General features: G+C 42.5%; 1 protein-coding gene across 2 annotated transcripts; it reads right to left on the reverse strand.

Moving 5' to 3' along the window:
* Window positions 1-3570: 3570 nt before the first annotated feature.
* On the reverse strand, window positions 3571-14172 carry EMC10 (ER membrane protein complex subunit 10). Of its 2 annotated transcripts, XM_075191442.1 has the most exons (8): window positions 14000-14172; window positions 13629-13695; window positions 12436-12548; window positions 11570-11668; window positions 9921-10102; window positions 9740-9833; window positions 9399-9491; window positions 3850-3961 (listed from the first exon to the last, which is right to left on the reverse strand). In XM_075191442.1, the coding sequence occupies exons 1-7, from the start codon at window positions 14138-14140 to the stop codon at window positions 9408-9410; spliced, it is 780 nt and encodes a 259-aa protein (XP_075047543.1). In that variant the 5' UTR covers window positions 14141-14172; the 3' UTR covers window positions 3850-3961; window positions 9399-9407. The 2 variants fall into 2 exon arrangements, with proteins under 2 accessions (XP_075047542.1, XP_075047543.1); XM_075191441.1 differs by lacking the exon at window positions 9399-9491 and having other exon boundaries at window positions 3571-3961.
* Between the last annotated feature and the right edge of the window lie 455 nt (window positions 14173-14627).

Below are 14627 nucleotides of genomic sequence, written 5' to 3' on the forward strand. Positions count from 1 at the left end.
GCAGCAAGACTGATCTTCCTCTCTCACCGCTCCACATCTGCTGCACCACTTTGCAAAATCCCTACACTGGCTCCCCGTGTCCTCCAGAATCAAATTCAAATTACTCACCCTTACCTACAATGAACTCAACAACACTACCCCTGCATACATCTCATATCTCATATCCAAACACTCTCCCCTCCCACCCTCTTAGATCTGCCTCTGACCTGCATGTTGTCTCGTCTCTGGTAACCACCTCTCACTCCAGCCTACAAGACTTCTCCCGTGTTGCTCCTCACTTGTGGAATTCCCTACCACGCTCAATCAGACTTTCCCACAGCCTTCAAATCTTTAGATGCTCTTTAAAAACCCATCTCTTTTTTGAAGATGACCTTGGCCCTAATAACACTATTCACACTAATGTCATTTTGTAGAATGTACTAAATAAATGATAGCTAGAATCTGATTGGTTGCTATAGGCAACATCTCCACTTTTTCAAACCCGCAGTTTAGTAAATCTAGCCCAGGGGTGGGCAAACCAGTCCTCAAGGGCCATCAACAGTTCATGTTTTTAGGATTTCTTTAATCATGCACAGCTGAGTTAATCTATTTGGCTGGGTCAGTAATTATCCCAGCTGTTTGTACAGACAGAAATCCTAAAAACATGAACTGTTGTTGGCCCTTGAGGACTGGTTTGCCCACCCCTGATCTAGCCCATAGGATTACTAATGTTCAGATGCTCAGTGTCCAGACACTTGTGTATTAAACAAGTTTTGGTGACGCTTCGCAGCAAAGCTGAAATAAAAGTTCTTTTCTAGTTGCCTGTTTCTGTGCTCAGCAATAACGCTGTACAACTAAAGTATTCTGAGAATACCTACACTATCTTGTCCTGAAACCAGATTACACAGTATGGAATTTATATAAATGCTAAATTGCCTCCAGGACTCTCAGACCTGTTTAGCAACCATGTGAAACATTCAGTTATACTTTCAATTTAAAGGGCATAGTCAATTAGCCATGGTGTTCCTCCGAACAACGTGCTGTGCACTTTGTCCGGTACTGCGGTACCTCAACATGGAGGAGTTCTCCTCGCATCCCTATGGAGGGGGGAATCTGCGATGTTACATCGCGGTGGAGTGCCTCCGCGACCGTTCCAGCGGCTAATTGAATATGCCCCAAAGTGTTGATTAAATCTGAAAAGCACATTTTTATATATTGTGAAGCAAAGTAAGCGGCTTTTGTGGGACTACAAGTCCTAGCATGCCCAGCTAGCCGTAGACAGATGTAGAAGTTTTTTTTATTTGCTCAGTGTCAAATATCTTAAAAAGGAAACAAAAATCTGATTAACCCTGCCAGATCAGAGGCAGGTCAAACTCATTGTCATAGTGTCACAAACGCGTCTGCATTATTTTCTTGCAGTTACTGCCAGACCACACACAGTATGGAAGTAACCTCGAGGTGGACAACCTGGGCCCAGGTAGAGTTGGCTTGTGTTCCCTTTAGGACGCAATGCAACTCTTCTTGTGTGGACACACGTTTAAGAGATTTCACCTCCATCATTTTCATCTCAAACACCTTCTGTTCCAATGAGCTATTGAAATGTTTACATATTTAATGTATTTGTGATTGTTATTAGTTTTACTTTTTTTAATGCAGTTATATTGATGATTTGACGGCCTTTTAATCAGGATTCCCTGCATGCCAAATATATATATAAATGTTGTTTCCTTCACATGCCATAAAACATGAAGGGGGTGATGCAAAGTGGAATTATGCCAGTGTGCTTAGCACAACTTGTGTGAAACCGCTTTGTGCACGCCCAGAAACGGGAACCAGGGTAAGGACATAACGTTGGCCAAGTACAGTACGGGCGTGTACACACAAGTGCGGCTCATGCACACCTGCATAAAAACACATTTGTAAAGGCCATAATGTAGGTGTAGTCACTCACGCACATGATGCTGATGCTCTAACAGGTCCCATTGTGAACGATTAAATACATCATTATGTAAAATAAGTTATATCTGGTTATATACCATTCTGTGACCCCTCATATACAAAATAGAAACGGTGTAGGTATACTATATGGGTAAAAGAGCCACTGAGGTTTCCAGCCATCCTAATCTCCAATAAATAACGCCCAACTAAAAGGCGCTTTCACCATTTTTGTGCAAAAGGTCTCAAAGTAACCCCTACCAGCCTTCATCTCTCTCACCTTAACCACCCCAGAGACCTCCGTTCAACAATGAAGGGTCTAATTTCACGTAGGCTGCAAACAGGGTACCGGACCTCCACTCCTCCCACTACGCTGCTGGAGCAGTGGCTTTAGCGCAATAATGATAGCCGCTAAGACTCCATACATCCATGGCCACAGTCATGTCAGAAGGAAGCCATGATGGTACGGAGGAGGGTGTCACGGAAATGGGATTCTCACAATTACGGGGAATGCAGGGGGGTGGGAGTTACAATTTTTTTTTTTTCCATTTTTCACTGAAAAGGTGGAATAATCCTATAAGGTATACATGTTGCTTAAGCGGAGTACACACTACACTGTTTTTAGCAGATCAGTCAGACGATAAACGACCGATTGGCCCGATATCACAGTAGTGTGTACCCTGGAACAATGAACGATCATTGTTCCAAAGCACAGATCATGGTTTGATCTGATTGGTCAGTTTGCTTAAAATATGTGGTTCAGCTATGAACAGTCGTTACAATTCTGCAGTGTGTGTACTCTGCAGAATTGGACCAACATCTGGAATTAAGCTCTGCAGCCGAGTCCCAAACCTGTCAGCGTGAGTACGGAACATGTCAGCAGCTTGCACATGTCCTGTCTCTAATGTAATGATCCTGAAGGTAAATCTCCTCCCTCTGTCTTTTAGGTTACCACCTTTCCTCTATCTCCCCCTCCTTTCCATTCTCTCTCCTACCACCCCCACCCCCCTCTCACTGCATTATTTCCTTTCCCTGTGTCTGTCCAGCCTGTAACCTCAGCAGCCAATTCTGAGTCCACAGCTCAGATCCTGACCCCACACATGCTGCACATATCAGTCACCCGATGTCTAGCACAACCTATGGCTTGTAGAACTACTAGTCACAGAAACAGCTGCAATGGCACCGACTGACTTATAGACAGTGTTCCTGTGTGTACGAGTTTCACATTCTGCTCTGAACTAATCAAAATGGCATTTATACCTGGGACAGCTCTTCCCTCTGTGACCTGCCCTTCCTAATCTCACCAGCACACAATCTGCAGGGGGGGGGGGGGGGGGGGGGTCGCTATAATTAACTCCTGCATTGCCATTGCTCATGACACAGGATTTGTGTGACCACCTGTCACTGATCTTGCCTCCAACTGACTTTATGACAGATTTGAGGTTTATCAGGTGTAGTGTGTACCCATGAATTGCCATGCTGATCAGGACTTTTTTTTTCTGTCGTTGGTGAAGTTGATAAAAAAGTGTATTGTTAGAATTTTGTTGTAGTGTGTACCCAGTTTTACACAGAGAAGCCTGGGCCACTATCACTTTACTAGGAATATTTGTGTTAATGGATAATAGTCTGCTATGATGTAAAAGAAACACAAACACATTTGTTTACCCAACCTACAATATAATCTTCACGTGTCAATGTGCTTAAATTAGCATAATAATCAAGGTAATAAATTAGGTTGAATTGGCTGTCTGTTACAACATCATAAACTTGATCATAGGATAAAAAAAAAAGTTCCAAACTAAACAAAACAGAAACAAAAAAGTATTATCCTAATCCCAACAGGGGAAAACGCAGTCCATGGGCACTGCAACCGGTGCTTTGAGGCCGTTTCGATCTTCCGGTCTTCAGTTCAAGAGTGTATCTGGGATTTCCATCCACCCAATCACCTTCCACCACCGTTGCCGCCACCTCCGTTTCCTCCTTGGTTACCGGCGTCCGACGCTCCAGACATCATCAGAAACAGAACAACAGGTATTATGTACATCCACTGCAAAAATAAAAGCAAGATGTTAACGCCGCCATTAATCATCTTAGAAAGAAAGAAAAAACTGAGAGAATGTTGTTTTAAAAACTTCCAAAATTAACCAATTGGAAATACAAAGGACTGCGTTCGGTGACCCGCCGGGGTTAGGGAAACGCCAGCAACACCACATGTCAAACACAATCGCTCTTGACATGCGGTGTTACCCAAGTGCAGGTTAAGAGGTGGTGGAAATGAAGTCAATGGAGCCAATAAAATAGTGTAGGCATGGTCCGAAAGCAGATGACGCACTGCAAAAGCCCCTGGCCACAGGCACAAGTGAGTACTGGGTCATTAGAACCAAAAGGTTCCATAACCATTCAGGCTTACTTGCGGATACTAGCGTTAAAAAAAAAAACATCAATAGCATGACTGATGTCAGGGTGTAGGGGCTTTACATGGGTTTCTAACAAATGCACCTAAATGTATATTTTGGTGCATACTGGGGAAAGAATGGACCAGAAGAGTAGTGTATAAGTATTTATCTAAAATGGGTCACTAGTAATAACCAAACTAACCAAGAAATCTAGCACTCGAGTAGCTACCTAACTCATTCTTCTACTGTGTTACTCCTCCATGGTGCTAGCCTTACTAGCATACTTTTTGCAGTATTTGGTGGCTATGGAATTACAGAGAAAAGGGAGATGTAGCGTTTCATCACACTGCCGCTCTTGCCTGCAGCTATTAAGACTCCTTTGCAATTTCGTTATATTATGCAAAGAATAATCAGGCAAATAGAGTTTTTAGAAGCTCAGAGATGAAGGCAGTGAAAGTTTAGTATGTAAAATGTAAAAGCTGGGCTGATGCACACTCACTCATGTCTAGTAGACTATATCTGTTTTATTATGATGCAGCAAAGGTCTCAGCATGAATGAAAGGTTCACTTGTACTGCAACAATAGATATGGGCTGGATGCTGTTATAGAAATAACACTAGTAAAAGATATGTAACGGAGGTTCTCAGGGAAAGTTTAATAGATCGCCCTGCCATAAAAGAGTATTGCCATTTTGAGGCTACAAATAGCAAATATAAGTGATACATAGTAATGGATCTACCATAGGATCACAATTGTTCTAGTCAATAAGAAACAACATAAATATATATTTTCAGACCCAATGAAGTATACTTAAAGTAGATCAGTCACAGAAGTGTGCAAAATCCCATTGATCATAACAGGAGTAATATAAGCTAGGTTGTTTTTGGTTCCCGTTTTAGGATCATTATAAACCACCTTATAAATAAAAAATAAAAAAAAGCTTTAAATAACGTTTGCAAATATATTTTTACATACGTAAAATTAATGAAAATACTGGAGATAAGGCAGAGATTGTGGGGTAAATGTTCTTCCTAATCCCACCAGTTTGCAGGTCTGTAAATGTATTGAAGGACATCTTTACAGAGAGCCTGTTAGGGCTACAAGCTACATATCGGGCACATATAGCTTCCAAAGTCTAAAGTTGAGTCGTGTTATGGGAAGTACCCTTCTGATTTATACTTGTGGACGTCATAACATGCTTGTTGATATTGAACTGACTTGTATCATAGGTTTAGTTGACCTACAAGTCACTTTACTACATAATACTATGATGTCTAATAACCAACGATTGCTTTTCCATCCACAGTCATCTCCTGGGTCTCCTACCCAAGGTCATACCTGCGACCTTACTGAATAAGAATCACCGAGACCATCACCTTGGTTATTATCTACTGAACTACCACAGTGCACGATGAAAGAAATGTGGACAGATCCCATCACCAAAATGTACAGGAGAAGCTGGAGATTTGGTAACAGCTACAGGTACTACCATCAGGGGCTGAGAACATGCGTACACAGCTTGCACTATAAAGCTGAAGAAAGCAGCACATTGAAGCATTAAGAAACGGAATACTCCTCTACGAAGCAAGAAACCCGATCATTACACTGGGGGAAAGATCTCTGAGATCTGAGGCACAGACAGATGGTCCTACTGATTAACAGAACGCCAAAACAAGGGGAGGTTTTGAACTTGGTTTCACACAAATTTCCCCGCTGTTTCTATTGCAATTGGTTCTGTAAATGTTTGTGTTGTCACTGGTCTAATGATAGAATGGACTACAGGCTGGTCTAGCCTAAGGTCCTAACTAGTAGGTCTAGTCCTACAAATAGAGCATTAGGATATGCACATACCTAGATTAGTCTATAGCCAGTCAGATCATTAGATTAGACTGGCTACAGGGTGGCTTGTGAATGTTGTGATGCTCCGATTGGCTCCAGGTTGATCTAACCCTCATGCTCGCACTTCTGGGTATTACGGTAAGTAAAACTTTACTGGTTTAATCTTATGCATTGCAATGCTCTGCCCGGGCTACAGATTGATCTTACCCATCATGTGACTTATAACACGGGTGAGCGAAATGTTCTGAGAACCTGCAGACTAAACCGTGATGGGAATTGTAGAATATTCTATCAAACTGAGAGGGCAACAGCAGCTCCTTGCACTGTAGCCAGGACTGACTTCTGATCTTAAGGCGGACTTGCTAAGTGGTGGATTTACTAGTCTGCTATAAAAGGGAAAAAAGTATAACTACTTTCTATCCAAATGACAGTAGGGGTTAAAGTGTTTTGGTCTACAGAGAAACTTTGGGCCAAGTACAAAACATTTAATGTGTTGGAGGTTGAATGTCCATAATAAGCCAAAAAGGTTCTATTTTGCAACTATAACCCCTAAGCTATATTCACTTGTTTCCTAGATACAATCCCAAAAAGAGCGTATCTAACACTTGCTTTTCCTCCAGATCTTTCATGGTCTAGGCCAGGCCTGTCCAACCTGCGGCCCTCCAGGTGTTGTGAAACTACAAACCCCAGCATGCTTTGCTGGTAGACAACCAGTTGATAGCTGGAAGGGCATGCTGGGACTTGTAGTTTCACAACATCTGGAGGGCCGCAGGTTGGACAGGACTGGTCTAGGCCTTTGCAGTCCCCTGTATTCACCCAGTCAGCATCAGCGGCGTGAGACGTGTAAGGGGCTTGTGTCGTATTGGCGAGGACAGATGACTGCATAGGCCCAGTCGACAGAAGGGAAGGAAGTGCTAGATATACTCTGCGTGAGGGTGTATCTAGCAAACAATTAGTCAAAGGATAATGGTTATATCCACCAAAAAATAATAAGTCTGCCAAAGGGACATACACAAAATATTCTTATTGCAATCCCAACAAAACAGAAGAAACCTGGGGTATATTTACTAAACTGCAGGTTTGAAATAGTGGAGATGTTGCCTATGGCAACCAATCAGATTCTAGCTGTCATTTTGTAGAATGCACTAAATAAATGACAGCTAGAATCTGATTGGTTGCTATAGGCAACATCTCCACTTTTTGCAAACCTGCAGTTTAGTAAACTCCATGGTGAAGGTATCCAGATTAATTTTTTTTCTGAAGGAGTCTCCAAACCATGTAGTCTGTGTAGACATTAGGGGGTAAATGTATGAAAGTCCGTTTTTTCCATCTCGCGGGAAATCGGCGACTTTGCAACTAAAATTTAAAGCGGCGATGGCTTGTAAAGGCAAGTTTACCTTTACAATCCATCGCCGCTTTAAATTTTAGCTGCAAAGACACAGATTTCCCGCGAGATGAAAAAAAACGGACTTTCATACATTTACCCCTAGGTGTCATGAATACATCTCTACGTTGCAGTATGTCCCCAGTTGGTTCTCTTTGAACCAGAGCAGGGCAAACAGACTGTCTTTACAGTTGGCTACTTGTAGCAGACAAAGCGAGATAGGATTGTTCCCCATGAAGCAAAATACGTAAGATTTCTGGCGCACTTCCAAAGAAAACAATGACAAGCGTCTGCCGTCAGGTACTAGAAACGAGCCTGAATTTAATCAATAAATACTTTTTATTTAAAAAATAGTTTTTATTTAATGAATAAAAACTGTTCCTCTTATTAAGACTGTACCGTAAAATGTGTATAGCTAAATATACTTGTTGTCTACATCCTGGCAGAGTTTCAACATTTAAATATATGTGTTTGGACTCCAGATAGTGTCCTTTGCACCTTATACTTCTTAAGAGATACAGAACTAGCAAGTGCAAGCAAAAAATGATTAGTCAAGGTTATGTCAATGTATGGAAACAATCACAACTTTCCTTACAGTAGATCTTTTAAAAGTCACCTGTCATACAAAAATAACTAATTACTATATAACTTGCATAACTCGATTTACATTGTGCCAAGGATATGACTAGACTTCCCACTAATCTACACTATCAGGGATGAAAAACAAACAATGTTATTGGCTTGCAGCTCCATTGTTTACACTGCCAGCTCCACAGCACCATCTAATGGCAGGGTGGAGGTACAGCAGGCCAAATATTGAAAAGCTTGTTTTGCTGTAGAAAACAACCACTGATAAAGTGAAGCTCACCAGCAATTAGTTTATTTTCTTGCAGCGATCACAATGCTATAGGAAATCTCCCTGGGACCGCAACAAATTAAAATTAGTCAATGTGGCGACCTCAGGTAATATAATATTCGGAGGGTCCATTTTGGGGTCTTTGCAGTGAATCGACTAAAAATGAGCTCTACACGTTACAAATTCCAACCACAGATCAGTAAACCTGTAAGGGTTGCCATATAAGCTTCCTCATGTGCATATGGCTGTATTTATACGGATACTTCACAGTGATCACTGAATGATTTACAGAAATGGATGACCGAGTAAGGACAAAACAAAGAAGAACATGACTTATCTACCCTTGTTCCTGTTCCATCATCTGCTTCTGTGAAGCGTCTCGTGTGCGCTGTCCCATGATCAGTTCCTAACATATCCCTCTCTCCTCTGTATACTTGTTAAAAACGGAGGAGCGGGCAACATTAAAAACAGCCATATGCAGGTGACCTTACACTGCAATGCTAAGTGCCGGACACCTTCGTCTCCCATAATGCTCAGCAAACCCGAGGAGGATACTGGGAAATGTATTCCAGAAGCAGACTAGGAGAATGGAATTTAAAGAACCTGTAACGTAAACATTTGCTAGCAATTTCACTGGCACAATGACAAGCAGGTATTTCTTTTTGATCATTCTAATGTTATTTTTGGACAACAGGTGCTTATATATTACATAGCTGCCTATTTCCTACAAGTCCTGGGGGTAAATTTATCAAGCTGTGGGTTTGAAAAAGTGGAGATGTTGCCTATAGCAACCAATCAGATTCTAGCTGTCATTTTGTAGAATGCACTACATAAATGACAGCTAGAATCTGATTGGTTGCTATAGACAACAGCTACACTTTTCCAAAACCGCAGCTTGATAAATCCACCCCCCCTAATGTTAGTTTGGACTCAGAGCTCAGAGAGGAAAAAAGTGCGATAGGTAGAGGAGCATAAGAGAAGGGGGTAAAATTGAGGTCAGGTGAATTACTTCAATTCCTCAGGGCTGCTGTCCCGGCTCCCGCGGTACTTTCGCCGAATTGGTTAACATAAGCAACATTGCCCCTCCTAGAATAATATGCCACTGTGAGGAGGGAGAGATAAGACAGGCAGTCACCAACACTGTCTCATTGTGATTGCATCTCCTATTGCTCTATACATGTAGAATCTTAACACCAAGGGCGGTTTCATCTCCGTCATTTACAATAAGGCGAATAACTGGAAAGAGTACGTTACTCTCATTAAGTTAATTGCAGATTTGTCAAAAGGGCAGATTCCAAGGACCAAAGGGAAAAGTAGGAGGTAGGAAAAAACAAAACAAAAAAAACTTACGTATTTAGCGAAAAAGGATTTCTGCTCTTGCGGAGTCTTTGCTTTCTGGGCTTGTTCCATCTCCAAGCGCTCGATAAACGCTGCCGTTTCAGGTCTAATAAGGGGAAAACAAGCCGTGCGTCAGATGTTTCTAAATAAAATGTATTTCTCCGGAAAGCTGCGGATGAAGCTCTGGACTTACACCGCCGCTGGGATCGGCAGCTGGATGTAGACGGTGGTGTTAAACTGTTCTAGGTCCACATCTTCCACCTCTGCACCGTTGCAGGACCCAGGAAGGGTGACTATGGACACTCCTACAATGTTCCCCGAAATGTCTGTGTGAACCGTGATCTGATCGGAGAGGTGGGATTCAACCATGGAACACTGCAAAGACAGAGAAAAACAACACTAGTCCAGGCAGGGACTTTCAAACTTAAACCAATGTTGACTCCAGTTGGTTTTAATATATAAATATATACACACACATATATACACTCAGTGTACACTTTATTAGGTACCCCGGCTCGTTAATATAAATATCTACTCAGCCAATCATGTGGCAGCAACTCAATGCTTAAAATCACGCAGACACGGTCAAGAGGTTCAGTTGTTCTGGCCAAACACTATAATGGGGAAAAAAATGTGATCTACGTGACTTCGACTGTGGAATAATTGTTGGTGCTAGACGGGGTGGTTAGAGTAACTGCTGATCTCCTAGGATTTTCACGCACAAGTCTCTAGATCAGCGTTTCCCAAACCCAGTCCTCAGGGAGCCCTAACAGGGCTTGTTTTCCATATATCTTTGCTGGAGCACAGGTGTATTCATAACTGATTGACACATTTTGAAAGATCCACAGGAGGTATAATTATTTCACTTGTCACCTGGAAAACCTGCACTGTTAGGGGTCCGTGAGGACTGTGTTTGGGAAACACTACTCTAGAATTCACAGAGAATGGTGCACAAAACAAAGCGCATTCAGTGAGCGGCAGTTCTGTGGGTAAAAGCGCCTTGTTAATGGGAGAGGTCAGAGGAGAACGGAAACACTGGTTCAACTGGACAAGAAGGTGACAGTAACTCAAATAACCATACGTTACAACAGTGGTATGAATCTCTGAACAAACAGCACATTGAGACTCGTCATGGATGGGCTACAGCAGCACAAGACTAAACCTGGTTCCACACCTGTCAGCCAAGAACAGGAAACGGAGGCTACAGGGGGCACACGCACACCAAAACTGGATTATTGCAGGCTGGTGGTGTAATCGTATGTGGAATGTTTTCTTTGTGCACATTAGGCCCCTTAATACCAACTGAGCATCAGTTAAATGCCACAGCCTGAGAACTGTTGCTGACCCTTTATATACACAGTCTACCCAACTTCCAATGGCTACTTTCAGCAGGATAACGCACCATGTCACAAAGCACAAGTCAACTCAAGCTGGTTCCACGAACATGACAGTGAGTCCAGTGTACTCAAACGTCTTCCACAGTCACCAGATCGCAATCCAATAGGGCACCTTTGGGATGTGGTGGAACGGGAGATTTGCAGTATGAATGTGCAGTCAACAAACATCCAGCATGTTGCGTGATACGATCATGTCAACAGTCAGCATGGAACAGAATCTCTAAGGAATGCTTCACACATCTTGCTGAATCAATGCCACGAAGAGATCAGGCTGTTCTTGGGGGCAAAAGGGGTTCTACCCAGTACTATTAAGGTGTACCTAATAAACTGACCATGAAAACCACTCTATTGAAGAATATTCATTATTAAAAGCTAATAAGGCCACAGAAATACAGGTAACAAATAACTTGAACAGCAGTCAGGGCAGAGAGTGAGATGAACTTACTGCTCGGACAAAGGATGTGATATACTCATTGGACTCCTCTGTCACTCCCAGCTTACGAGGGATCCGAATTCTATAGAGTCCATTTAGGTTTGCAATATCCTGTAAGACAAATTCCAAGGTTTTAAAAATCACAAAGCAGGCTGGATGAATCTCAAGAGAAAGGTAACATTATGCCTAATAATATTTTGAGCTTTTATTTATTTTGAAAGCATCCCCCTTACTGGAGCGGAGACTAGGGTTCACATTGTGCTTTTTTAGTCCGTTTGATAGTTTGCCATCGAGTTCCAGAGCCTGACACAGTTGCAGACATACTGTGGTGCCTTATTTGGGGCTCATCAGTGAAAGCTCAGTGATTGGGCAGCACAGTGGCCTAGTGGTTAGCACTTCTGCCTTACAGCACTGAGGTCATGAGTTCAATTCCCGACCATGGCCTTATCTGTGTGGAGTTTGTATGTTCTCCCCGTGTTTGCATGGGTTTCCTCCGGGTTCTCCGGTTTCCTCCCACACTCCAAAAACATACTGGTAGGTTAATTGGCTGCTATCAAAATTAACCCTAGTCTCTATGTGTTAGAGAATTTAGACTGTAAGCTCCAATGGGGCAGGGACTGATGTGAATGAGTTCTCTGTACAGCGCAGCGGAATCAGTGGCGCTATATAAATAAATGATGATGATGAATAAGTAGAGCGAGTTTTCAGAGTCCTCTATTCACAAGGCAGCACAGTCATGAATATCTTACCCACTGTTATTGGGGTATAGCACATACAACCTGCATGCCACAGGTTACAATACACAGTCTAACGTTATATTCCCCGTGTTGCGTAACTATCTCACAATACTACAAATGCAGCACACGCCTCCAACCTACCCTTAGTTTATTCCTTTCATCCTCAGTCAGCTGCTTTTGCAAAATGGAAACACTTTGGTCTGCAGTGGGGCTCAAGATCAACGATCCTCTCTTTTTGAAGTGGATACTGGCATCTGTTTAATAACAAAAAGACCATTGGAGACATTTATGAAATCTGTGGCGTTGCCCATTGCTGCCAATCAGATGTTTCCTTTAATTTCCTAAACCGCACTAACGACAGCTACGATAAGATTGGCTGCTATTTACGAAAGCAGTTTTCCTGTACACAAGTTTTGATAAAAACTTTATTTTTTGTATCACAAAGACTTTGAGTAGCATTACATAGTTAAAAAATTATCAAGAAACATAACAAGGGAACATCACACTTCATAGTAAAATTACTTAAAAATGCACACAATTTATAAACATTAAACCATAAGTCAGGCCTAAATAATTTTATTATGAACAAGCAAGTAATTTTAGTGAGAAGGTGATGCATGTTGACAGGTAACATAACACCATCTTGTAATAATGACCAGCATGTACTTTTCCTACATACTAAACATCAACTTATATTGCCAGACAGTGACCCCTTCACACCTATAGTGCCATGCTGTGCCACCATTGACATGGTCATCTGGCCCGCCCCTCCTGTCCTTCATTCCTGGTGATTATAACTCACATGCCCAGCGTTATAATAATCGGTGCTGTCACTGGACCTTATTTGCGATGTGTACTGGATGCACAATGCAAACTACTTTGGTTTGCACCAGTAGAACTTATGACGTGCCCACAGAAACTGAGCATAATATAAATCAGTCTTCTACACTGTCCTTGGTTTAGAATGATCTGAACTACAGGAAATTGTATGTCATTAATCTGACAGGGGGCTCATTTGTCATCTCAGCCACTAAGCACTATTTCAGTGATGGCTAACCTGTGACACTCCAGGTGTTGTGAAACTACAAGCCCCAGCATGCTTTGCCAGCTATCAGCTAGTTATCTACTGGCAAAGCATGCTGGGGCTTGTAGTTTCACAACACGTGGAGGGCCACAGGTTGGACAGGCCTGATTTAGACATTGTGCCACCTTGCCTAAGGAAGGAGCAAATTTATAGAACCAAACTGAACAAGAGCATTTATAAAGCTACACTATTGGTACCATGAGGATATAACCCATAGATAGAACCACAAAGGCAAGGTCAGACCAATTACCAAGTTCAAATGAGTGCTCCAAATCCAGGTTTGTTCCACATCCTTCTAAGTCTCTTCCATCAACGGTCTGAAAAGAAAAATGTCAACATTATCCAGGGCGCTTGGCCAATTTCAAGGAATGTAGAACAACATAGATGATAATGGGACAGTGATCTACAGTCAGCATTATGTACTCCTGCAAAAAGAGAAACTTGTCAGGTATTGTGCAACTACAACTCCCAGCATGCCCTGCACTTCAACCTCCTAGATTATGCAGCTAATCATTTAGACATATGCAACCTGTGGATCTCCAGCTTTACAGTACTGTAAGTTCCAGTATGTGCTGCTAAGGCATGCTGGGACTTATGGTGCCACAGATGCCAGCCCCTCACCTTGACTCTGCAGACATTGGCCCGTGTGCCAGCCGCTAACAGCAAGGAGAGGACTATAGATACAAGCCAGCAGTAACCAGTCCTCCAGGATAGAGAGAATCCATGGATTTCCCGGTGTCCCCTCTGTCCAAAGGCCGCCATGACACCGCGAGACAGCCAGCACCTAGCACTGCGCACGCAGGTGCCGCCTAGCACTGCGCATGCGCATCACTACGCTCGCCGGACGGACTATACCAACTACCTTATGACAGGGGGGGATCCTCTACGTTTCTCTGCAGTTTATCAGTAGCTCGGGGCTTCACTTCCCTGAGATGGGCAGGTAAGGATATATTTATGTATGATACGGTTGCTTGTAAGCACTTCTACAAGGTAGAAGGTTATAAAACAAAAGTTTACGGGTTGAGAATGGTATTTACCTCGGGATAGGGGCAAAGTCTGGGACGCAAAGGCTGCGGCTCGAGCCTCGATGTCACCGACCAATCACTGTCAGGGTCGGTCTGACGTCATCCCAAGATCACAGTGAGACGTCATAGCTGCAGAATATTTAACATGGGACATAGAGAACATGACTATCACTTCCTGACTGTTATAAATATAGTAATATTAATATATAATTCCACAATACATA

This window comes from Mixophyes fleayi, chromosome 11, assembly GCF_038048845.1.
Source record: "Mixophyes fleayi isolate aMixFle1 chromosome 11, aMixFle1.hap1, whole genome shotgun sequence".
Lineage (NCBI taxonomy): Eukaryota > Metazoa > Chordata > Amphibia > Anura > Limnodynastidae > Mixophyes > Mixophyes fleayi.